Below are 27,742 nucleotides of genomic sequence, written 5' to 3' on the forward strand. Positions count from 1 at the left end.
GAATTTAAATTTCAGAACTATGCCAATGTCCCCAAATTATTGTTCTACGGTTCTGGTTAAGTATGTGATTGAAGAGGTTAGGCCTTTATGAAAATCAACGATTGGCTAAATAAAAATGGCTTGTCCTTAATGAGCAAACGATTCAATTCTTAGCGATTATGACAAATCAGTGGCTACAAGGGAATATATAGATATTGTTTGATAATTGTGAGTAACTCCGAAATTGCAGTACAAAACCATCTGAAGGCTCTCTGATTACATTTTGAATCTTGTCTGACACCGGGCAACCATATTAATAAAATGATATCTCCGCTAAACTACCACTTACCTCTCCTTGACAAAGATATGGAAAAGATTTCTAAAGCTATCAAAGGAGCCAGAATAGAGTAGAGCAAATCTCTGCAGACTGGTACCTGCATATCTAAAGGACGAAACTATCCAGCAAAAGTTGGCCTTCGTGCGAAAAGCGAGCCTATATTGCACCTTCCTCATTGCAGAAGTGGCTTCAAGAGATAAAGTTCAGAGGATGGCAAGCACAAATTATTATGTGGCAATGCCTAGCCTACTTGAAGCAGATTTGAATTCCTTATCAAAGCATCATTGCTTTAGGTCTTAATATCATCAGACAAGCAGGCCATGTCTGTCTCACAATTGTTGTTCCCTCTGGAGTTCACTTCCCAGATATCTCAGTAACTTTGACCCACCGTTGTTATATATAGAGGCCTTTAAGACCAATGTGTTTTAAGCAGATTTCTCCTGCAGATGCTGAATACATACTTGCCTTTTAGTTTGTGGCACTATAAACGTATATCTGATTAATTGATTGATTGATTGATTGATTGATTGATTGATTGATTGATTGATTGACGGAGTCAAATGTTTCCCAGCCTGTCATTCATAACTTAACTACCTCAAGCACCTGGAATGCTAGCAAAAAAAGAAGACTGTTATTTTTTTAAAGGGGCTTGGAAGCCCCACAGTCATGTGACTACATAGCAAGCAGCGCCAAACTAAGCACAATACTGACAAATACCGGATTCAAATGCATTTAAAGTAATTCAAAGCTCAACCCTTGTCAAAAAAAACTAACTCAATGTACGTTTTTTTAAAAAGAGGAGAAACTAAACAGACACTTTAATATATTTAAATTTTTTATCATGTGTATTTAAGTCGTGTTTAAATGCGAACAAAAAACAACTTGAGGGCAAGGACTGATAACATATATTTGAACTGGATCCAGGCAAGTATATACTGGCTGTTGGGTACAGAACTGATCTATGCAATCGATCTGTGTGAATGTCATTATTACACTAATTAGTGTTAATTTTAATATCCAGCATTAATATTTGGAGGAGACATACAACAGGAGGGCCACATTAAATTAAATTAATAATCATATTGAATGAGGTAGAACACCATTTCGTGGTAAAGTTCTCATAAAACGATTGCCATTTATTACCCACAGTCAACATGAAAGATATTTCTATTCCATCACCTTCCTCAAATACAGGTATCTTTATTATCACATACTTCAGGTGTAACACCCAAAATAGTTAGCCATTTTGATACCAGGTTTCAGTTCCACAGAGTTACAGAGATGGCTTTGCTGGATGTCTGGACTTCTATCCTTGACATTCTGGACTGGGAGGTGCAAGCCTTATTGATGCTTCTAGATCTATCACTGGCCTTCAACACCTTTGACTATAATACTCTGATCCAAAGGATGAGAGAGGTTGTGGGGTTGTCAGAGGTGGTCAAGAAGTAAGTCAATCCTTCCACAACTATGCAGCTGACAACCATGTGGGGGTCATTCCTTCTGAGAGAGATGCCAGTAACAAAATCACCGAAATCTGTGTTATTCAAACTTTGATGGATTTCAATTTGCACAGATTAAATTTGGAAACATTTATTTTCTGTTTGGCGTGGAGACACTCAAAGGAAATCAGCAAAGAAACTGTTCTGCAGGTTTCAAGGTCTGCGCAAGGATTATTAGCCTCAAGGAATAAGTTAACATGTTAGGAATTATTTTTGAGAAAATGCCAATGAATAAGAAAGCCAATGAGGGGAACTTTTCTGCTAGTTATCGCCCTATTTTAGCTAAACCTATTTAACTTTTAATTGAGAAGAAGCATAGAGCCATTATACTGAGGGCTACGCTAGCTAGCAAAATTAAATTTACGGCAAAGTCCTCAATATGGGGACCTCAAAATTGACCATTAGAAAACTGCAAGCCATCCAAAATAAGGTATTCAGACACACGAAGGACAGCTTATGCAGGAGCACTGTCTCCTCACTTCTGAGAGACCTGCACTAGCTTCCAGTTAGTGTAAGAATGTAATTCAATTGTTGATGCTGGCACATTACGCTGTCTATGGGTCTTCAATCTAATACCTCAAAGGCAAGGTAAGATCTTTCTTAAATTAACTGCATGGTTTCTTATTTTGTGCTCAGTAGCAAAAATCCAGCTGAATTTTGGTTCAATCCTGGCTGTTCTGCAGGACCCTGAACTCTCTTAATGTAAATAATCTACATCTATAAAATGGCTCATTTACACATTTAACAAAACCTTCAAACAGCATATTCTACAAGTCACTGAAAACATCGTAAAACAATCTACTAACTATTTCAATTCAATAAACTAGTGTAGCCACCAATACATTCTGTGAGAGAATGCCGACACTTGATAAACTGAGACTCAGATGTGTAGGACCTGTCACTTTTAACTTCCTTACACTAAGCTACCAAGTACCCTCCATCTCCCTTCTCCCAAATACAATAATGATCACTTTCCCCTCATTAAAGGTAAGCCTGTTGGCATGTGGATCTCTCTTAAATATGTGCATTGAAGGCGCGTATAACTGCAGAGGACCAAAATACTGACATGAAACAATGTGTTTACGTGCTTATTGCATACATTTAGTAGGAACCAATTCTCATGTTGTCGCACTATGGATAAATAGCAAAGGAGCATATAAATAACCGTGCTTCATCTCATTCCAAATAGGCATTTAAGATGTGCACCTCTTCTTGGCTCAGATGTACTTGAGCACAATTTATTGAACACATTCAGGGCAGGCACTAGCACTGGGGCGTTTTACACGGTGGATAACTTCTCCCACACAACACATTTCTCTGCTTTGTCAAACAGTACCCAGAAGGCTACAAAGCAATAGGAAAAGCAACAGAAAACCAGTTACTAATGGCACTTGGGCGAAATGCCACAGTGAGAAACATTGGTGGGCATGTTAAGTCATAAAAAACAAAAACATAATTTGTGACTTGTGCAGTTATTTTTCTCTAAGCATGTCTTACGCTTGGAAACACATGCATAAATCACACTAACACCTACAATAAGATAAGAGCTCCCTACAAACCTAAGACAGGCCTAAGACATAACTACTCATAAAAAAAGCCTTGGGATGTTGGCCCCCTGCATCTGTTTCCTTACTCCACTTAGGATCGAGCATGGTGACACAGTATATAAATATCAACTTTAAACATTTGAGTATTCGCATGCCATGATTTGCTCTTTGATAGTTCTGTTTATGCATCTATTTTGTATGTCTTTCATATTATGCTAGATTTCGAGTGAAAGGTTTTTGAAATAAAGTTACAATTGAATTCTGCCAGGTATGTTTTGGGATGGGCTGACCCTGCCTTTGCATTCCCAAAGATTTCTTCACATTGCACCTTTGCAGTCACTTTTTCACTCTTGACTTCTTTACCATTAGTTGTTATTCCCCACTGCTAAAAAGTATCCAACATGTTTCAGATATAACAAATATGATAACACTAATTTACCAAGAACAAAATACCAAGATGGCATACGGGGGTGCATCTGAAAGCCAAAGGCTGCAATGATCTCCTATGTAAAACTGGGCACGTCAAATAATTATTTGTGACTAGGGTTGCCATAAAATCGTTTTTTTCAGGCATGACCCGCATTCTTATGTTCCAGCAAGTACAAAAGTTAGGAAAATCACCTAAAGCCGGTATTGTTTACCTTATTAGTCCATATTTTATATATTAAACATAATAAGAAATAACTTAAACTGTGTGCCACAGATGCCTCAGTGATCCCTGACTTCTAATAAAAAATAAACAAAGTCAGAAAGCCCTGTTAACAATGAATACAGTCGTTTTTATATGAAGTTCTATTTAACTAGCATGACCTGGCATTGCAGTCTCTTAAAATTTGAACAAATTACTATTTTTTCTCCTTTGGGAAAACCGGCAATTCTATTTGTGACTTTAAGGAATCTCTCGCACACCCACTTAAATCAATGAGGTCTGTCCACTAACCAGAATGTCTTTAATCTGAAAATGAAGCAGAGGTCTATTCCTCCTTTCCCACTGGCATTAATACGAGGTAAAAATCAAAAAATACCTCAGCAAATTCAGAACTGCAGTGTTTGAGTGGAGACTCAGAAACCGCTAGGCATGCTGCCATCATGGTCGTGGTGCGCTTTTTAACCCCTTCTCTGCGGCGCGAATTCCGCCGCAGCGCTGGGGGGGGGTTGGGGGGTTTGCGGCGCCACCATGCTCATGACGGAACCACGCCGTCATGAGTCACGGGCGAGCTGTGCTCATGACGGCGTGGTTCCGTCATGACTCCACCCACTTGCGCTAATCGCCCGCACAGGCGGGGAATCAGCGCCGCGTGGGAGGAGCGGCCGCCAACGGCCGCAGCATGACGGAACCACTCCGTCATGAGCACAGCGCGCCCGTGGCTCATGACGGAGTGGTTCCGTCAGAAGCATGCAAGGGGTTAATGTGTTCCACACTAGAGCAGAACATGTTTGTGATGGAGGTTCCGGGGGCAGTGCTTAATTTGAGCCGGTGGTTACGGGTGCTGGGCATCCGCACTTAATTGGCAGCACTGGCACATAATTATCAGCACCACCACTTATGACAGTCTGACACATGGTGGCACTGTCTATCTAATTTAGGTATCAGCACAACAACAGCTGCTTATTACTTCAATATTAATTCAATATACATTAAGAATGACTGCCACCTGTCACCCAAGCCATTGTTATAGCTTATGGGGGCCTGGAATAATATGAATTGTCACACCTGTAAGAATGTGACGGTTAGTAGTTGTGTTGGTACCATCACTGGCAGAGCTGGCAGGGGCAATGGAGGTGCAAGCTGCAGTGTCCTCCTGACTAGGGCCCTGGCACTTATTCTTTTACAAATTAAGCACTGCCAGGGAGACTTGGTGGGAAAAACTTGGGAAGGGGTTTCCTACAACCAGCAGCTCTCATCTTTATATCATACTAGTGGACTGTAGCAACTCAGCTGTGTCTCCGATGACAGCAGGTAGGAAAATCTCCTCCGAGCAAGCTTCACCATAAAGCTGCCATAGCTCCCATTCCTCGCATGGCAATAACTAACAGCGCCGATGTGCAGCAAGCCTTTCTGCTGTGAAGCCCAAGCTATCATGGATTACTTTCTTAGGGGCATATTATCAAGGTCCGGCAATAAATATTGCAAAGCGCGCCTAGCGCTTGCATATTTATCGACGGCTATCTTTGGAATTTATCGCCCGGTTAGTGCGTTATCAACAACGCGCATCGCCGAGGCGATAAAAATTTCAGAGATAGTGTGGATATCGCTGTTTTCCATGGTGGAAAATCGCGATATCCTAGATGATAGAGCCTGTGGTCTTAGCCACACAATCCACCCCCCATGTTAGGTATGCCTTAGTCAGGAATTTAACAGACGTTAAATTCCTGCGTTAAGGCATACTTAACATGATTTTAAATATCGCTGACCCTCATTGTCGAAATGGCGAAGCTGGATTAGCGATATTTTCCCAAGGGAGTCTTGTCAGGCACACCTCCTTTGCATTTCATTAGCGATGCGATGGGAGGTGTGCTGACAAGGGGCGCTATTGCAAGTAAACTGTCGCTAACAGCTGTTAGCGACAGCTTGCTGATAGGGCAATAAAAAAATTGCCGCTTTAGAGGCAAGAAGTGCCGCTAAAGCAGCGATATTGCCCCTGAAGATATGCCCCCTTGTTACTGTTCTAGAGTCGTCACCCTACATCTTCACAAATAACATGCCATTTCATTGGAAACTGGTGTGGAAAAATCGCATTTAATTTGCTGTCAAGTGCATTTGTCACAAGATGAATGATATTATTAACTTCAGTTAAGCCAATTTGTTTTTGTGTTAGACTAAACATTAATCAAAACAGTAAATATACTATCAAAAAAATACCACTGAAGCAGATAAGACACAAATTAAATGTACGCAAATTAAAATGCATCATATAGCTTTAAATAAACAATGGATTATTACTTCAGCGCACTGTGGGAAAATATCAACATTATGTAGAATAAATACATTAGAGGAAATACCAAGGCTCTGATTATGTAAGCATTTGTAATGCATCGCTTATGTGATGAATAAAGTACTGTTTTTATCAATCATCGTCCGGGAGAAGTAATGAGTTCTCAGACAAATAACAAAGGAGTGGAGATGACGTGGCGCAGTGGCCAGAACTGCTGACGTGAGAGCTGAGGATCCTGGTTTGAGTCTAGGCCTCAGCAACATCCTGTGATTCTATGCAAATCATTTAATCTCCCCGGTGATAAATTGTTAAATAAATATGCTGCATGAGTAAAAACCCAAAAGGGCAAAACTTTATGAAAAAATTGTTCCAACAAAGAGGATTTTAACAGTATTTTTGCGACAGGTAACTGATAAGAGAAGCAGAAGAGGAACAAGCATTGGTAAATGCAGGAAAATATGCTACAGCCAATAGAAATGGAGGAAAAGTAAGTAGCACACACACGAACCAATGAGAAGCCAGGAAAGAGAGGAGGCGGGATCAAAGTCCCTTTTAAGTTTATAAGAAAAATAATATATTTCTCAAGCTCAACGCAAGCGCTGTGCAGGCAAAACCTAAAAAGGGGGTAAATTCAATTTCCTGCACAGGAGTTTCACAGGGAACGGAATTCCAAGTTAATTGTAAGCTTTCCACTGCTTTCCCCTTGCAAATTCAGCAACGCCAAACCTACTGAATTTTGTCAGGGCGAAACACATAGAAAAAGGAACAAAATGCACAAGTCAAATAGTTAAATATCAATGCCACCTGGTATGCCTCATTTCCTAGTGAACAATTTGGTGTAGGACGTATTTACTGCACATATGTTACACCCTGGCTAATGGTATTTACTGTATGCCGTAAATACCTCTCTCATTTCTGGCCTACTCACATTCAGGGCCTAAACCTCAGTTCCTCAACGAAAACTTGCGATATTTGTTTTTTTGAGCTACACTTGATAAGCACCACTCCCTGGGGTGTTGGTATATACAAAGCTGGTACATATCCCACCCCATCCCTCCACTCTCATAATCAAGGCCAGTGCCTTTCTCTAAACGTGGTTGTTAGATTTGGAGCCCAATATTGCAATGCTGCTCTCAACAATGGAAATGGAACAGATGCTTCTGCCTGCGAAGTGTCAAGAATCACATAGCTCCTTTAATTGTTTACAGTTTATGCTCAGAAACCAAAACAATACTGTTAAATCTGGCTCCTTCGTGTGACTTCCCCCTAACGTTTTGCCTTCAGATCTCCTGTTTTTGCTAACTTTGTTTTGCTGGTCTTGAGACTCTGTACACTTTACAACTGCTAACCAATGCTAAACTGCTTATGCTCTATAGCCAAAACATGAGTACGATGACTTATCCCGGATTGGCATATTTACTATACTTATAAGTCCCTTGTGAACTGGTTTTATACTGCAATTTCGTCCTGGAAAAATAAACGTTTTGCCAGGCCCAAACCTTCCTTTTCAATATATATACATCACCCCTTGGGTATGCTCTGGACATTGCAGAGGGTAGGTTGCAATGTACTTGAAAAATAGGACATCTTCTTTTGAGTTTTACATGTCCTGGTATTAAAAAACTCATACATCCATTTTTTAGTACTACAAGGCCTGTCTCTCCACAGGATAATATTGGGATTTCTTTATTACATTCTGTAAGCGTAATTTCCAAATGGGAAGAGAAAACCAGTTGATGTTTGGTGTCTCTGGATTCACAATTTACAATCCTAACTTATGGTGGTCAGATTTTAAATTGCAATTCTGAAAATGGCACTTTTAGAAAACTAAAAGACACACAATTGATGGACGGAATGCAGAACAAATCAAAACATTCACCCCAGTCAAGAGATCGGGGTTAAATCCATCGTTCTTTTGCTCACCATGCCATCCCAGTTTAGACCTGGCCATATGCAAACAAGTGTTGACTCTGTGCCTCATGGGAACAGTACAGCCCTATCTGCCAAGCCAGGTCCTCCCTGGACCGGAAACAAGCATAATAGGACCAGTTTGGGGGTTTCACCCCTCATCAGCCAGGATAGATTGAACCCAGTGCAAAAAAACGATGGGCTTAGGCCCAGATCTCTGTACTGGGGTGAATCTATGACACTGTTCTACATTCTGTCCATCAATTGTTGTTTTTGCATTTGTCACCCCACGTGGGACGGGTATGCCCAGACGTGTGTCCCGTGCTCTCCATGCCACTGGAGTCAAGCTATCCTGGCTGATGAGCGGTGAAACCCCAAAACCGGTTCTTGGATGCTTGTTTCCAGTCCCGGGAGGACCTGGCCGCGCAGTTTGGGCTGTATTGTTCCCATTGGATGCAGGGTCAAGACTGATTTGCATATGGCTGGGTTCAAAATGGAATGGCATGGGGAGCAAAAAAACGATGGATTTAGGCCCAGATCTCTGTACTGGGGTGAATATATGAAATTTTTCTACATTCTGTCCATTAATTGTTGTCTTTGCACTTTTAGAAAACTGGCATTTTCTTTCCTTATCTATTTGGTGCCTACAGCCTGTCTCTTTTCACTTGGGTTATGTGTATTCCTCCTAGACAACCACACACAATGGGAACTTAGGCTTGACTGGATGGGCCATGACTAACAGGATGGAAGCGAGGAGCTGGGCACAGCCCCACTTACACCTGATTAGGGTAGTAGAAGTCGGGCATCTGTGCACTTCAAAGGCATGCCTCTAGAAGCTTCTACCCACTTCAAAGACACAACTCTGTATAAACGAAGGACCTCAGACACCTTCCACTTCAGTGCACGTCTGGACTTGTGGACCTGCAGGACTGCTGTGCTGCTACAAGGGCTGCCACTCTGCTGGACTGATGTTCTTAAGGAACTGCTGCCCCGCTGTGCTGCCTGGACCAACAACTTCATCTTGAACCCCAAGACCCCAGAGTGACTCAAAGTGTCTCCTGATCTGAGTCCCAGGGGCATAAAAGGCTCCCCAACAGCTCCTGGACCCATCTTCGGAGAGTTTCTGAACCCCAAGTGCTGCATCAGTAACCCTTGGCGTGGCTCTCAAACTCTTAAATTCAACATTTGGGCTCCTTGCAACCATGAATGGGACCGTTTGCATCAGAACCATGCTGTTCACACCGAAATCCAGCGTGAGCCTCCAACAGCCCATTTCTTCATACAGCAGCACCAACGCGAAGTTCCAGTCCGCCCACCCACGATGCCCAGCCTGCTCTTCACAGCACATCGACTTCCAGCTGTGATGCTGTTCTTGCTCCTACCGACCCTCTCCAATGTGAACAGGACCCTTGGCACAAAACGTAAGAAGATAAACTTTTAGTGGGACTAATCTGGGGCTGTATCTGACCCAAGCTCTATTGTGGTTGGCCTGAACCTTTCACTTTGACCTGGTTAGGCACGACCAGATAGCCACAGTTGGTGCTTTATGCGTTTAGGCTCTATTTTATAATGTATTCTTTAAAAATCCATAACTCTGGTTCTACTGACTGGATTTGTTTCATTTTTGTGATGTTGTATTTATTAAACTAAGCTCTATTGTTCCAACAGGAAACTTTTTGTGTGGTGTTTTTACTGTGTTACTGTTTGAAGTGTTGCAAAGAAACTTTACATATTGCCTCTAAGTTTAGCCTGACTGCTCTGTGCCGAGCTACCAAGGGGTTAAGCTCAGGTTAATTTGGGGTTTGGTTGTGCCTTACCCTCACTAGGATTGTGGTTGCTGCTTGACCGGGGCTCACACTCCAGTTAACTAGTAACCCGATGTTAGAACTGGGGTTTCTGGTTGGCTAGGGTATGCACCTAATCCAGGCAGAAACCACCACTCCAGTCAAGGTATGGGAGTAAAACACACAAGATAACCCCTGCTCACCCCCTTGATAGCTTCGGAAAGCAGTCAGGCTTATCCCAGAGGCAATGTGTAAAGCAGTTGCATAACACACACACACACATTAGTGACACAATAGGCACCCCACAAAAAGAAACTCCGCACAAGGTTATATAAAATATCCTTTGTATTGCACATAAAACACATTAGACCATAATCACATAAATCACTGTGCCATTAGGCACTTGTCATGATGTCACATAGATCATATAAATTACCTTGCCAGCCAGGTAATTGTCATAACATCACAATTTAGTGCAATCCAGTAAATACTTGTAGGTTGCACACATTATAAAAATAACACCATACTGCACATATAATCTATACTCTGAAATAATACTCATTATCCTTTCATGGTATGACATAAAACGACTTATACCAGGGAACATGAAATTCAGCATGTAAGGGAACATGAATACACGAATCACCGCTACAATATGCAACAGTACATCAGGGCATAAAATGCAGGTTAGGGAATAAAACGATACATACCCCAACTTTAGAGCATGAAATGCAGCAGAAACCTATGACAGCGCTCCTGCCCTCATCTTACATGTTACACAGTCCTCCTCATAGGGAGACCGGCACAGCAGCATCTGCACGTCTACAACTGGGATTACGGTACTCCCAATAATGTTTCCATAGGCAGAAAGTTCCTAATGCTATGAAGCGGGGGCCTACTCCGAGGTCTCACCCTGCAATCGTCACCAAAACTATACAGGGCCCCCTAGGTATGTGTATGTAAAAAGGGGGAAGTGCACCCTCACCTCAGGGGAATCCTCCCTTGATCATCCCCGCAAGGAGAATGGCCGAAAGGCAGCTGCTTCAACAGTGAGGAGCAGCTGCTGAAACCAATGTAGCTTCGTCCAGTACTCGGGCTGGCATTGCAGCGTGCCCAGGACTCTCCAGGGCCTCCCGGACTGCTGTTCACAAAGGCTCGGCAATGGGGCCAACCACAACCATGCGGACGGTTCCGGGGATACAGGCTGCCTCACCGAGCACCTGTTAATTTGTCCAACGCCCTGTAGGTCTTTGCCGGGCTTGCCAGCTCCCCTGACTTCACAACACCAGCGGACTTTCCTTGCTCAGCTGACGATCTACGCCAGAGGCAGGCGGCAGGGTACACAGGCTGCAGTTGCTAGCGAGGAGAGACCTTGCTGGGTTTGCCCCGCGTGCCAGAGTACAGGGTAGCTGCCTGCGACCATTTGGTGCAGCTGAAGTGCCCCTAGGGCAAAAGCGCTGGGAACCACTGCTGCGAAGGGTGCAGCATGAAGACTTGGGTCATGATCACAGCCGCACGCACGACGTCAGAAATCAGCTGCGGGGAGCACCACGCTCTCCCTCAGAGCACTTGGTGATGGCCCATATCTTCTGCTACTACACCGGGCTCCCCAGGCGGTCATAATGTGCTCAGCACACGCTCCTCTTGGCTGGGTCAAACCGGCCCTTGTGCAGGAAGAATCACTCCACATGCACTTTGTAGTCCCAAGGCAAAGGAAAAATACAGCGCTCACCACGCACTGATGTGGGATAATTCAGGAGCAGTCCACAGGGCTCACCCTGCGCTCGACTGGTCAGAACAAGGGGCCTTCACAGCACTCCTTGGAGAGCACTGGGGTGAACACAAGCAGGAGAGTAGGCAACAGGCCAGCACACAGGATACGTGGCAGGCACACGAGGCAGTTCTTTCAGCAGGGCAGCACAGTTGAGCAAAGTTCAAGTGGTGGTTTTACTGGCTGCACAGCAATCCTCTGGTGCAGTATGTAGAGCCAGTAGCATCTGGTTACAAGTCCCATGCAGTGTCTAAAAATATGGGGTCTCAGCCCTTGTACTTATACTCCAAAAGTCTTTGCTCTGGGGCACTTCACACACTTTTTAAAAGTGCACAACACCCCTATTCAATCCCACGCCCTGGTTCCAGACACACTACAGGGCGGCAGGGACAGCATTGTGAAAGTCAGGCACAGCCCTATTCAGGTGCAAATCCTCCCACCACTCTAAATGTAGCCAAGGTCTATTCAGCCCAGCGCTGAGTCACCCAGGAAATGCACGACACACCTCAACCCCCTTGTGACTGTCTAGAGTGAATGCACAACCCCTTCTCCTGTCAGTCTAAATCAGACGGTGAATACACAACAAGGCAGGGCAGAAAGAGTCATAAACACACAGAAATTCCTACTTTTAAAAGTGGCATTTCTAAAATATTAATAACAAATCCGCTTCCACCAATATGCGGGACTTATCACTACTATTCCAAACATACCAAACATGGACCGCTACCCCTTTTATATTAGAAATTACCACTGAAGCACATATCAGGGAATTCCCAATGCAAACCTATGAGAGGACAGCCTCACAGCAGTGAGAAACCAAAAAGGCTGTTTGTCACTACCAAGACATGCCACACTACAAAGGCACATGTCCTGCCTTTTACCTACACAGCACCCTTCCCATAGGGCTACCTAGGGCCTACCTTAGGGGTGTCCTATATGTAGTAAAAGGGGAGTTTTAGACGTGCCAAACACTTTAAATGCCATGTCACAGCGGCAGTGAACAGCGCGCACAGGCCCTGCAGCGGCACACGCCTGAGACAGGTTTGGAAGGCTATTTCTGTGGGTGGCGCCAGCAGTGCTGCAGGCCCACTAGTAGTATTTAATTTACAGGCCCTGGGTATATGGGACACCACCGTACAAGGGACTTACAAGTACATTAAATATGCTAAACAGGTGTAGGCCAATCTTATCAAGTTTACAAGAGAGAGCAAATGCACTTTAGCACTGAATGGCAGTGGTAAAGTGCCTAGAATCATAAAACCAACAAAAACAGGTCAGAAAAAATACAGGAGGAAGGCAAAAAGTTTGGGGATAACCCTGCAAAAAGGGCCAGTTCCAGCTTCCGATTTCTAACAAATATTTTTTCATTGAATGGAACGAGTGCATCACATGCTGAGTAGCGTAGCCAGTGTGCCATGGGCCCTAGTACCAGCAATGAAATGGGTCTCTGGCCTGCTGTCTGAATTAGAAAATACAGCAATAATCAGTGTTCAGTGAGATCCTCAGGCCCCCGCTGCCACTGTACCCACTGCACCAATGGAAGCTATGCCCCTGAATTCTGACCACACAGAAGAATCAAAATGTAAAGAAACAAACAAATGACTCACCTCAAGCACAAGAAAAGCAGAAAGGCAACGATGAGAGCCAGAACAGATATACAGTGTCCCAGGTAGTTTATGATGAGAGCAATCTTGTAATGCAGTGGATACTTCTGCAGAGAGGAACACAACATGATTAGATCAGCATGCTTCTCTTCTCAGTGACATTAAACAGCATTACATCTGTTTAGAAACAGTAATTACTGTGCTCATCTGGAAGATCTCATTAGAAAAATCCATGGGATGCTATTTTAGGTTTACCAAACCCCTCTTCAAAAACAAAGACTACAATGATCTGCCTTTATAATGATAATGCACTGGCCTTAATGTTTCAAAGTTTAAATGCTTGGGTCTGTCTTTTTACTTTGGCAAGGAGGTATATTACAATACCGAGGGACATAATATTATCCTGTACTGATATTGTATCCAGAATCTTGACTACAACAATATTGTTAAGCAAATGCAAGTACAGATTTACTATTCTTAACTGAACCTCTACATACCTTGAAGATATGTGTAAATATATATATATCCCATACATATATATAATACCATGACCTCATCTAGAACACTAGGCACTGTGGCAACGTGCTGACATGGTGGACTCTCTTTGGAGATGGGAGTGAGGAAGAGCAGTGCCTCTGTGCCCACAACTCATTATAACAGTAATGTTGGCTGATGCAGTTCAACTGCAGAAAGAGCTTGGCTAGCACTAAACAAGTGGGTGCTTCAAAAGGCAGTTCCTGGAACTCAATAGCATCCTGTAGCAATTAGGATTCAATATCAGCACAAGTACAGTTTACATCAAAGAGGCCACTGCTTCTCTCCCCCACTACTTGTCACTTCTTATGGGTTGAGCAGGAAGGGAAGTCAGAACTAACCAAGTAAGTGAAAAACGGGGGCTTAATATGCATTAGTTCCTGCGTTGTCCAGAAGGATGAAATGTAACATTAATTCCAAAGTCATGGAAGTCCCATTAGTCACAACTAATCCTACATTATAGGTAAGCCTTGCTGAGTACTGCACAAATTGTCAATCTAAGCCTTAGCAAAACCCACAAGTCTTCATATGGCTACCAACTGAAAGACAGCGCATAGAAGTCAAATCACCACATTGCGGGCGGTAGCGTAAGGTACATCATACACCAATTGACCTTTATTTTGACTCATATACGCGTGCTTACACATACACATATATTCACACATACACATACTGTCTCACATAAACACACTCTCACTCACAAGCATATACACAGCGGACATTTTTAAAGCAATTTTTACTTACCTCAGCTGCCAGGGATGGTCCCATTCTAGCTGATTGCATTCCATTTTTTATTGGACTAATAGTGAATAGTGTAATATTATTCACTATTAGTGTATTAAACGAAATGACAGAAAACAAGGAAAGTGGTGCCCCAATTGACGTCCATAAGGACGAGCTGTCCCTGTGTTCCTGGCATTATTTTTCAATTCAATCTATATTTGAGTACAAAAGTATCCATGAAAGTGCATACAGAAATAAATATATTTAAAAACATCTATACACTTTTATGTCATCATTCCGTGATAATAAAATCAATAAGATTGCAGCAGCGCTCTATCATTAAAACTAAAAAGTAGTCATTGAAAAACGGGCATGCACAACAGTTTTTAGAAACAAGCCTACATAGACGATACATTAATCGTCGTACAATTGGAGCAGTTCACTATATGCAACTCTTAAATCAATAATGTGATGCCTCTTGATTAAAAGTAATAAAATGCTTTTTGTGTACAAAGAATAAAAACCACATAATAATAAAAAGTGTAACATAGATAAGCCTGATCTACCATTACACAGGCAAGTATCTAAGGGGCATATCATCAAGGCCAGGCGATAATTATCGCTCAGCGCTCTTAGCGCGAGGATAATTATCGCCAGCCAACGCTGAATATTATCGCGGAGATAGTGTGCTATCAGCAACGCTTATCTCCAAAGCGATAAAATTCAACGCGCAAGCTGCCAACTGTGCGATTATCGCTGGAAATCCAGCGATAATCGCACAATGTTTGGCGAAAGCTTGCTGATAGAGCAAGGCAGACTTAGCCATGATATCCACCTTCCATAGGATATCATGGCTAAGTCAGTTGAAAGTCACAACAAGTATCCTAGTGGGAACTATATAACTTATGTGAATGACAAAAAACACATAAACCCACCAAAAAGCATTAGCTTTTAAAGACAAGAACCCTCACTCACCACTAGGGTGACATGCTTCATCATTGGGTTCCTTCTTACACCCAGTACCCGCAAGGTACACTGAGTGGGCTACAACTCTCCCTCTGGAGAGGAGCGTGAGGTGTTTTTTCACTCCAATGTTAGAGGTAAATGAGGGGCAGAGTGCAAAAATAATGTCAAAAGTGCATTAAAACCATCTCATGAAGGGAAAAAGAACTTTAATAACTATCCCCAATGGATGGAGTTAAAACCAGTGTGACGATAGGAGTATAGATATTTCCTATCTAACTAGGTCGACATGTTTCTGCCCAGGGGACCAAAAGTTCCAGGCATTCATCAGGACCATTCAGCTTGTCACTCTGCAATAATGTGAAAAACAAAAACCATACTTATGTAAAATATAAGTATTGCCGAGACCGACTCTTGTCTGGTCTTCTTTGTTGGGGATACACATGCATGTTACCTCTCCCTCGTCTCACAAAATTGCAATCCGGATCCGAGTCATTCGAATCACTCCATTCATCGGAGTTAGAGGTCCATTCATCCGTGTCCCTACGCCATCCCTGTAAACCTCTTTTACCTTTCTTCTTATTAACACTGGTCTGATAATCATCAGAGATATATGGATATACTTTTTCCAAGGTAAATCTATCAAGATCTTTCTTCAATTTATTAACCTTGAATTTAACCAAATCATCCTTAATCTCATTAAGATTTTTTGAAATTTCTTCCAGTCTCTTCTTATAGATGGTAAATTGGATACCTGATTTTAACTGGCTTTCCAATGTTTGGATCTCTATCGCTAGGAGATCGGCCGTTTCTTTAGCTGTGTTAATAATTAAGACAAGCCAATCCCTAGTACAACGCCATGCAATCTTAGACCAATTGGTCACAAAGGTTTTATTATCTAAAAAGAGTCTAGGGGCATTATTTACTATCAAACCTGGGGGTGCTATATTTCCTCTCAAATATTGAGTTAGAATGGCAGCATGCAAAATCGTTCTGACATGCTGTTTCTTAACTAGGCCTGGGCGAAGCACTACGCTACGCTCGCGTAGTTTGCGAAGTTCGCGCTACTTCGCACTACGCGAACTGCACGTAGCACAGTGCGAACACGCGTAGTGTAGTGTTGCGTAGTGCTGCGGTCATTTTTTGCTTGCTCGCGGTCCTCAATGTCAAGTTGGCGACCGCGAGCAAGCAAAATGACATCCCGGCGAGACTTTTTCCTTGTTCGCGATCGCGAGCATGGAAAAAAAACCTCCCGGCGAGATTCCCAACGCGAGGAGGTCAGGTTTCTCATTGCGAGGGGTCGCGTATGCTCGCGACCGCTCGCGATGAGAAACTACCAGTTCGCGTTGAGAAAGCTGCCGCTCGAGTAAAAATCTACTCGAGCAGCAGAAATCTACAGCTCGCACTGTGCAAGATGCCATTTTCAATGATTGCACAGTGCCGGTTGCTTGTCCGCACTGTGCAATCATTGAAAACAACATCTTGCACAGTGCGAACATGTTACTACGCAGTTCGCGAAGTGCTACGCGTAGCTCGCGTATTGCGAACTTCACTTTGCGTAGCTTCGCAAAGTGCTACTTCGCGAACTACGCCCACCCTTATTCTTAACATTACTGAGTTTAGTCCACTCTTCCGTATTAGACAGAGTCTGTGAGATATGTGTATCTAAGATACTTACTCATATGGTTTTCACTTTGGTGGTGACTTTTGGCACTATTGTTCAGGTGATACACGGTTAATATGTTTATACCTGAAAAGAACATGTGAATTACTAATAAGTACATTTATTCATTACAGCAAAGAAGACCAGACAAGAGTCGGTCTCGGCAACACTTATATTTTACATAAGTATGGTTTTTGTTTTTCACATTATTGCAGAGTGACAAGCTGAATGGTCCTAATGAATGCCTGGAACTTTTGGTCCCCTGGGCAGAAACATGTCGACCTAGTTAGATAGGAAATATCTATACTCCTATCGTCACACTGGTTTTAACTCCATCCATTGGGGATAGTTATTAAAGTTCGTTTTCCCTTCATGAGATGGTTTTAATGCACTTTTGACATTATTTTTGCACTCTGCCCCTCATTTACCTCTAACATTGGAGTGAAAAAACACCTCACGCTCCTCTCCAGAGGGAGAGTTGTAGCCCACTCAGTGTACCTTGCGGGCACTGGGTGTAAGAGGGAACCCAATGATGGAGCATGTCACCCTAGTGGTGAGTGAGGGTTCTCGTCTTTAAAAGCTAATGCTTTTTGTTTGGGTTTATGTGCTTTTTGTCATTCACATAAGTTATATAGTTCCCACTAGGATACTTGTTGTGAGTAGCATACGTTGGAGTGGTATTCCTTTGGGTTATATTTTACTCCATTTAAGGACCTTTTTGTGAGATGATAAGTCAGTTGAAAAGCAGGCGTAAGGAAAGTAGCGATAACCGAGGTTATCGCTACTTTTCTTGTCGCTCTGCAGGTTAGTGTGTGGCTAGATAATAAGAGAAATGTCACTTAGCAACATTTCTCCCGTTACCTTGGGGTGGAACGCCCACTTTGCATCTCCTTAGAGATGCGAAGATGGGTGTTGGGGGAAAGGGCGATAAGGCAAGGATGCACGCGATAGCGTGACCTTGCTGATAAGGCGATAAAATTATCGCCGCTTTACGTCCGAAAACGGATGCTAAAGCGGCGATAATTTTATTGCCTGGCCCTGATGATATGCCCCCTAGTGTGCTTGAATGTCATGCCCCGGGACTCGAACTCGGATCCACAGACGAACCAGTATATAAGGAGGCTGGGCGCTTACGATCGCGCTTAGCGTTCTAGCTTAGTGGCCTGGTTTTGTCCGAGTTCCGAATGCCTGACTTCCGGAAAGATTGATTTCCTGTTTCCGGAGTAGCGTTGAACCTTTGCGGGTTTCATCCGAGCGTTTGGCGTGTTTGCAAGACGCCAAAGAGTTGCCGTAGTGAGCTCTCCTGTTTCACCTTTGGAGCTCGCTTGTGTTTTGCAATTGTTTGTCTTTCGTCCCGGGCGGCGTCATTTCGCGTGAGTGCACGCCCTTTCCCTATCCCTGTGCTGCCACTCAGTCGCAGCGCTCGCACCTTGGTGGTGGTGGTCTGTGTGTTAGTATGCTTATTTTCTTTCTTTAACTGTGTCCTCCCCACTCTGTCCATACGTCTAGTTTCCACGCAGTTTTGAGGGTTCAGATATCCCCTGCTCCTTCCGTCCCCTCACCCAACAGCCTACTTACTTGTTTCCCTTTCGAATGGGATTTGCGCGTTCCGACTGCACCTGGAGGGCCGCGAAGTCCCACATCAGTCACTCCCGTATCTCCCAACCCTGATCTATCCCTCCTCCTTGAACCGTGGGATTATTCTCCTAGGAGACTGAAGATTTTACTAACCAAAAGGGGGCTGCTAGCGTGGACCACGATGTAAGAGCCGATGCACGACTGAAACACGGTAACAGCGCAGTGCGCTCCATCTTTCTTGTGTGTTTACAAGTACTTTAAGTGTGAGTAGAACTAATAGTTATCGCCTGGTACTTTCCCATTAGGTCGTAGCCTACATCCGAATAAAGTCCCATTGTTACCTGTCATTGGTAAATACCAGGAAGGGGAGTTGGAGTGGTTACCATGAGTGAGTGAAGGATTTATAAGAAGCTTCTGATGATATTGACTTTACAGTTACAGAATCTCCTCTGACTTGTTTGCTTATGTGGTTTAGGAACACTGGGCCAGCTCATTCTACACCAGTCCTTTCCTGTGTACCTGTATTTCCCAATAGAGGTGATCCCCCTTCATGCAAGAAATCCAGACCCCAGTGGTAGGTGGGCTTGATAATGTTTATGGGTTACTGTTTATGAGCAAGAAAGAAGAGTGATTAGGCTTTTCTATTACAGTGTGTCCGGAAAAGACCTACCTCCTTGGATCCACCACGACACTACCTCTGAAGTCACACCCTCCTTCCCTTGTTTTGTTACCCTGTTTTCCCCTGGCGTGTCATCCGGTTCTCTAGGGTTTGATAGAGACGGAAGGCCGCAGGGGAAGACGGAGACATACTCTTCAAATTCCTGACGCTCCTGCAGAAGATTCTGAGCACCCTTACAGAACGCTAAGCCTTAAACAGTGTATTCTGCCCGAGCGTCATGGATTTGGGTACAGTAACGTTGGCTGATGTAGCCAATATGATAGGCAATTTGCAAGTTGAAACCCAGGCCTTGGCAGCACAAGTTGATGCCCTACAGGGCCAACAAAGAGCGGGGTCTTCAGGAGAAAGAAGTACAGGCCAACAACCGGTTATCCATGTAACTACCCCCCAGTCCATTCCCCTAGCCCCGCCGGAGCGTTTTGCGGGAGACGCGGCCCGATGTGCCGCTTTCCTGAGTCAATGCCAGCTACACTTCTCGTGCAAGGCGGCCTGTTTTCCCTCTGATCAATCTAGGGTGGCGTTCGCCATATCCTATTTAAGTGGGTCCGCTGCTGATTGGGCTATACCCTTAGTAGAAAGAGATGATCCTTTACTATACAATTATGGAGCCTTTAGGAGGGAATTCCGTAAACTGTTCGATAGACATGTGTACACCCATGCAGCTGATACAGAGCTGTTAGCCTTGAAGCAGGGTAGTCATGATTTGGTTCAGTATATCTCTTCCTTTAGGAGACTAGTGGTAGAGGCCAACTGGCCGGAAGAAAAGCGCGGCACACTCTTCTACAGGGGTTTATGGGACGAATTAAAGGATGCCTTATCCCAAATAGTAGACTTACCTGAATCTTGTCCTGACCTCATTGACTTAGTAATTCAAATTGATCACAGGCTGAGAGAGCGAAAAAACGAAAAGGGAAAAGGGGAACCGCGATATGGAGTGTTCAAGGAGAAAAAGAGTGAGCTGCCGAAGTCCTTGGATGAGAGCGAGCCTATGCAAATAGGGATGGTGCGGGGCCCTTTGACGCACGAAGAAAGGCAGAGAAGAAGGGCCGAGAAACTGTGCATGTACTGCGGTAAAGCCGGTCATTTTGTAAGAGCTTGTCCTGTCAAGCCGAGCCCAGTTAACCGACAGGGAAACTAGAAAGTCCGGGGTCCTTCGAGGCCAGGCTCCCGGGCAGTTCAGGTTGTACAGTCTCCCCCGTTGATCAAGACTTGTCCGCCACGGCACATTTCTATGTTTCCGCTTATATTGCTCTTGAACAGCAGGGATTGCACGTAAGGATCATGATTGATTCTGGAGCATCAGGGAATTATATGGATGAGGAATGGGCCCGAAACAACCTAATACCATGTGTAAAGAAAGAGGTCTCCAATAGGGTCTCCACTATCGATGGCAGGCCGCTTGTCTCGGGGCCGGTGACCCATCAAACAGAGCAGTTACACATGAGTATAGGACCTCAGCATCAGGAAGACCTGTCATTTGATCTGATACATTCACCACACATTCCCGTTTTATTAGGAATCCCGTGGCTAAAACTCCACAACCCCGTCATAGATTGGGAAAACTCCCTTTTAGAATTTCGTCCTTCCCGAAGAAAAAAGGGAGTGATAGCTGGCACGCTAGCAGACATAACTTCTGTGGCAGTGGAACAGGCGCCTGAGCTACCTACCTGTTACGATGATTTAAAGGCCGTATTCGACCCCCGAGAAGCAGAATCTCTCCCTCCACATAGGGTGTACGACTGCCGAATAGATTTGGAAGCGGGGGCTAGAATCCCTTGCAGTCGAGTATACTCGCTAACAGAAAAAGAAAACGTGTATCTACGACAGTACCTCGATGACATGCTGGAAAAGGGGTTCATCAGATCTTCGCGCTCTCCTGCCTCTTCTGCATTGTTTTTCATTCCCAAGCGGGAAGGGGGATTGAGATGTTGTATCGACTACCGACGGTTGAATCAAGTCACCATTAAGAATCGTTACCCGTTGCCCCTCATTGCCTCCCTCCTTGACAAAGTGAGAGGCGCACAGTACTTCACAAAATTAGATCTACGTGGTGCTTACCATCTTGTGCGAGTCAAGGAGGGAGATGAGTGGAAGACAGCATTCTGCACCAAATATGGGTTATACGAGTATTTAGCCATGCCCTTTGGGCTTTGTAATGCTCCTGCAGCATTTCAGTTTTTCATTAATGAAGTGCTTAGAGACATGCTAGAAGACTACGTAATAGCCTATATTAACGATCTGTTGATTTTTTCTGCCTCCTTGTCAGATCACATAATGCATGTACGGAAGGTGTTAGAACGCCTACATGACAATAGATTGTACTGTAAACTAGAGAAGTGCACTTTCCACACTCAGGAGGTGCCCTTTCTAGGTTTTGTAGTATCTCCATGGGGTTTGGCAATGGATCCCGGTAAGGTGAAGGCTGTCTTGTCATGGCCAGCGCCTAAAACAGTCAAAGAGTTGCAAAGCTTTTTGGGTTTTGCCAACTTTTACAGGCGGTTTATAAAGAATTTTTCTGATCTGGCATCGCCACTTACGGCCCTCTTGAAGAAAGGGGTCATCTATACCTGGTCTAGAACAGCAGAGAATGCATTCCAACAGTTGCGTCTTTCCTTCACCCGAGCTCCCGTTCTTCACCATCCTGATCCTGCCTTGCCTTTTGTTGTGGAGGTTGATGCTTCTCAAGTGGCCGTGGGGGGGGTTCTCAGCCAAAGAGAACCTGTTAGTGGCCTTAATCACCAAGTGGCCTATTTTTCACACAAATTCACCCCGGCAGAATACAATTACGCGGTAGGAGAAAAGGAGCTTCTCGCTATAAAAAGAGCTTTTGAGGAATGGCGTCAGTATTTGTTGGGGGCTAGGCATCAAACAACAGTCCTGACAGATCACCGCAACCTCCAATATTTGAAGTCCGCCAAAGCCTTGTCCATGCGACAAATACGTTGGTCGCAGTTCTTTTGCGAGTATGATTTCTGTATCCACTACCGTCCAGGGCGGAAGAACGGGAAAGCTGATACCTTGTCTCGCTTAGGGTTTGATCATCCCGAAGTACCCTTGGAGTCCCCGACTATTGTTCCCAAAGAAGCCATTCTAGGTGGGGTTCTCTCTCAGGAAATGTTTCTCACCCAGGTTAGGCAGAGCCAGTCATCAGCGGAAATGGGGGGTGTTGTGGGTTCTCAGACCACTACAATTCAGAACGGTTACGTATGTGTACAAGGGGGAATAGTTTTACCCACTAGGGAACTACAGCAACAGGTGTTGGATTGGTACCACTCCCATACATTGGCAGGCCACCCAGGGATTAAGAAGACTACTCAGGCAGTACGAGAGCGATTCTGGTGGCCGCGCATGCTGAAAGACATTGTTACGTACGTTAAGACGTGTCATGTATGTGCCCAGTCCAAAGTCTCCCGCCAAAACCCAGTGGGCTTACTCTTGCCTCTCCCTGCTCCGCCGGGACCCTGGCATACTGTATCCCTTGATTTTGTTGTCGAGTTGCCATTGACCCAAAACCAGAATACTACCTTGCTAGTGGTGGTGGATATGTTTACAAAGACCGCTCATTTTGTCCCCTTGAGGGGGTTGCCTACCGCCAGTGAACTAGCTTCAGTTTTTCTACGAGAGATTGTCCGTCTACATGGAATTCCCTCCGTACTGGTGTCTGATAGGGGGGCCCAGTTCGTGTCCCGGTTTTGGAAATGTTTGTGTTCCTTGCTTGGTATAGAGGTCAGGTTGTCCTCCAGTCATCACCCTCAATCCGATGGGCAGACTGAGAGGGTCAACCAATGCTTCGAACAGTACATGAGAACACAGGCCCTGCAGAAACCTGTAGAATGGGATGAATGGGTATGGGTGGCAGAAATCGCGTATAACAACAGCCCCCACTCCTCTACAGGCTACACACCCTTCTATAGTTCTCACGGATTCCATCCCAAGTTGTTACCTACTGGAGTGTCCCAGGAAGGCCCTACCCCGGCGGCCAATGAGTTTCTCTCACAGCTACGAGAAATCCATAGTTGCACCCTGGAGAATCTGGAAGCCGCAAAGACAGCGTATAAGGAGGGGGCTGATCTTCATAGACGTTTAGAACCTATCTATGAACCGGGGGATAAGGTGTGGCTTTCCACCAAACATCTGGCACTCCGTGGTCCACGCAAGTTCAACCCTACGTACATAGGCCCATATAAGGTGCATAGTGTGATCAATCCTGTGGCTGTGAAACTAGAATTACCTGCCTCTTTCAAGATACATCCAGTGTTCCACGTCTCCCTGGTAAAGCCTGTGGAATCTGGCACTCAACTCCCGCGTCGTCCAGCTCCAGTCTCTCTTTCGGATCCCTCTGAGTATGAAGTAGAATCCATTGTGGATTTGTGATTGGTGAAGAATACACTCCAGTATCTCATACATTGGAAGGGATATGGAGTGGAGGAACGTACGTGGGAGACGGTCACTAATGTACACGCCCCTCGGCTTGCTCGCCTGTTTCACCTGAAGCATCCTGACAAACCCAAGACGGGGGGAGGCCGTTGTGGGGGGAGTGTGCTGTCATGCCCCGGGACTCGAACTCGGATCCACAGACGAACCAGTATATAAGGAGGCTGGGCGCTTACGATCGCGCTTAGCGTTCTAGCTTAGTGGCCTGGTTTTGTCCGAGTTCCGAATGCCTGACTTCCGGAAAGATTGATTTCCTGTTCCCGGAGTAGCGTTGAACATTTGCGGGTTTCATCCGAGCGTTTGGCGTGTTTGCAAGACGCCAAAGAGTTGCCGTAGTGAGCTCTCCTGTTTCACCTTTGGAGCTCGCTTGTGTTTTGCAATTGTTTGTCTTTCGTCCCGGGTGGCGTCATTTCGCGTGAGTGCACGCCCTTTCCCTATCCCTGTGCTGCCACTCATTCGCAGCGCTCGCACCTTGGTGGTGGTGGTCTGTGTGTTAGTATGCTTATTTTCTTTCTTTAACTGTGTCCTCCCCACTCTGTCCATACGTCTAGTTTCCACGCAGTTTTGAGGGTTCAGATATCCCCTGCTCCTTCCGTCCCCTCACCCAACAGCCTACTTACTTGTTTCCCTTTCGAATGGGATTTGCGCATTCCGACTGCACCTGGAGGGCCGCGAAGTCCCACATCAGTCACTCCCGTATCTCCCAACCCTGATCTATCCCTCCTCCTTGAACCGTGGGATTATTCTCCTAGGAGACTGAAGATTTTACTAACCAAAAGGGGGCTGCTAGCGTGGACCACGATGTAAGAGCCGATGCACGACTGAAATACGGTAACAGCGCAGTGCGCTCCATCTTTCTTGTGTGTTTACAAGTACTTTAAGTGTGAGTAGAACTAATAGTTATCGCCTGGTACTTTCCCATTAGGTCGTAGCCTACATCCGAATAAAGTCCCATTGTTACCTGTCATTGGTAAATACCAGGAAGGGGAGTTGGAGTGGTTACCATGAGTGAGTGAAGGATTTATAAGAAGCTTCTGATGATATTGACTTTACAGTTACAGAATCTCCTCTGACTTGTTTGCTTATGTGGTTTAGGAACACTGGGCCAGCTCATTCTACACCAGTCCTTTCCTGTGTACCTGTATTTCCCAATAGAGGTGATCCCCCTTCATGCAAGAAATCCAGACCCCAGTGGTAGGTGGGCTTGATAATGTTTATGGGTTACTGTTTATGAGCAAGAAAGAAGAGTGATTAGGCTTTTCTATTACAGTGTGTCCGGAAAAGACCTACCTCCTTGGATCCACCACGACACTACCTCTGAAGTCACACCCTCCTTCCCTTGTTTTGTTACCCTGTTTTCCCCTGGCGTGTCATCCGGTTCTCTAGGGTTTGATAGAGACGGAAGGCCGCAGGGGAAGACGGAGACATACTCTTCAAATTCCTGACGCTCCTGCAGAAGATTCTGAGCACCCTTACATTGAAAACCTAGTGGGAAGCTTAGCAAATATTTAACAGTGCCTACCCTGAGACGAAACAACAAACTACGCTCCCATTGCCCCAAGGGACTTTTCAGATAACTTGGGATTAAACTATTTACTCCCATATTTATACTCAAATAAGCTTTCACTATCAGCTTGACAGACTCATTCGTCAGTCTCTCAACCTGTAATAGTTTAAACCAAATAGTCTGTGTTAGAAATGGGATTTCTGGTTGGCTAGGGCTTGCGCCAAAGCCAGGCAGAAACCACCACTCTAGTCAGGGCTGGGGAGTTACACGCCAAAGATAACCCCTGCTCACCCCCTTGGTAGCTTGGCACGAGCAGTCAGGCTTATCTCTGAGGCAATGTGTAAAGCGTTTGCGCGCGCACCCAGCAACAACACCCAAGGCCCACCACAAAGGAACCTCCACACAAGGAATTCTATAAAAATAGCCTTTGTATTATACAAAACACATTAGATATAAACACACACTTTACAATGTGCCAACAGGCACGGGCAGAATTTACAAGGGATTATATATACAGGGGACAGGGCCACATGGACCACTGTCAGGAATTAGCACTTTTAGAACTTAGGAATAATACTTTAGACCATAGCACATACAATCACTGTAGCACTAAAATGGAACATGTAGCACACAACCAGTAACTACTGGTAACAGGTAAGTACCACCTACGCAACCCTAACCACCTTAGGAAAACATTACGCAGGGAATCAGGACCTCACTAGTACCACCTGTACTAGGAGAAAAGCAACCACCTTAGTATCCCAATACCTGTAGGGGTCTGAGCACATAAACACATAATGCATACCACATTCAGAGGTGTAAACACAAGGCACATAACGCATAGAAGCACAAGCTACACTAGGAAAGACCTTCCCCTACGCATAGGTACAGCTAGCAATCAACATAGCATAAAGGCATTGCGCGGGCGCAAAAATACATATGTAAACATCAACAGGTACCCTAGGTGAGGGCACGACACAGCAAAACTGTCCCCAGGCCAACCTGGCCTTTCAGGGGCTCAACCGCCCTTTGTCCACAAAGTCAGGGCTGGACTAGGCAGGCTGCGCAAGCCAATGAGCGCAGGGGCTCAACCTAAACGTGGCAGCTGCCCACTAAGTGCTGGGCAGCTGTGGCACTGAACTTGGGCACCGGCGTGCCTCTGGAGCCCTCTCTGGGCTCTGTTATGCGAATATGCCCTGGGGCAATGGTGGAGCCTCGTGGGCTCTAAACAAACAATGTGCCCCGTTTGGAGTCCCTCTGGACTCTAGACAATGTCGCCCCCCAACGTTGGAGCCTCGTGGGCTCTAGAATGATGTGCCCTCAACGTTGGCGCGCCTAGCGCTCTAAATACTCGTGCCCCCTTGGAGCCTCGTGGCTCAATAACAAAGGTGCCCCGTTAGAGCCTTCAGGCTCTGAAATACACATATGGGGGCCAACGTCGGAGCGGCCCGCTGCCTTCCGGGGCCGCTCTTCCTCAGAATATAAATGCTCCTCTATGCCGGAGCGCCCCTCGGGGCTCGGTAAGCACTGCCCCCTCCTCCTTCGAGGGAGCGTCAGGCGCTCCGAAAACCACCAGGCTGCCCTACTCACCGGTACTCCGGCGTCGCTTCTCTGCTTGGCGCCGGGCTTCTCTGGGATGCAGGGCTCTCCCCTACTTGCGGGAGCCCTGCAGGGGCAGTTGCCGCACGTCCTCACTGGAGCGTGGGGTGGGCTCCCGTCCGCTCCTCTTCCGGGCTCCGGCCCCGCCTCCACGAAGGCTGGACTTCCCTTTGTTTCCGGGTCGCCGCAGGCAGCGCGGCGGCCCCGAGCTCCTGGTGACGGCGGCGATACGGGGTGGGCTCCCGGTTACGATGCAAAATAAAGTCGATAACGGGGTAGGCTCCCGATTCACCAATGACCATAAAAGCGCGGGGTGGCACCCGCTATCAGCAAATCACTCCAGTAGCGGGGTAGGCTCCCGCTTGGTTCTCCTAGCGCCGCGATGCAGGGTGGGCACCTGCTCGGTACTAGACAATAAATCGAGGTGGGCACTCGATATCAGAAATAAAGCGCTCCTAGCGCTAGGGACAAAAAGTGAAAGCGCTCTCAGCGCAAAAGGCCAACAAAAGCTCCCAGGCGCTTTAGGGACACAAGCAAAGCGCTCCCAGTGCTTAGAGGAGAACAAGCACAAAGTCCAGCAAAGTCTCTAGGAAGGTAGGCAGGGGGCAAGGCTGGGCCAGGGGCCAGCTCACTGGGCCCTCCAGGGCAGGAAGGCAGTCCCAAGTGGCGGTTCCTCCTGGCCTCCAGCAGCAGCAGC

At 45.5% G+C, this 27,742-nt stretch overlaps 1 protein-coding gene across 2 annotated transcripts in view; it reads right to left on the reverse strand.

Annotated features, from left to right (window-relative positions):
- Positions 1-27,742, reverse strand: part of CRHR2 (corticotropin releasing hormone receptor 2) — a 1,438,337-nt gene that overhangs the window by 482,359 nt on the left and 928,236 nt on the right. For both annotated transcript variants that reach the window (XM_085628878.1, XM_085628879.1), the window contains one exon: positions 13,369-13,472. In XM_085628878.1, the coding sequence (XP_085485004.1) occupies positions 13,369-13,472 (104 nt within the window). The remainder of the gene's footprint in view (positions 1-13,368; positions 13,473-27,742) is intronic.

This window comes from Triturus cristatus, chromosome 10 (assembly GCF_964204655.1).
Source record: "Triturus cristatus chromosome 10, aTriCri1.1, whole genome shotgun sequence".
Lineage (NCBI taxonomy): Eukaryota > Metazoa > Chordata > Amphibia > Caudata > Salamandridae > Triturus > Triturus cristatus.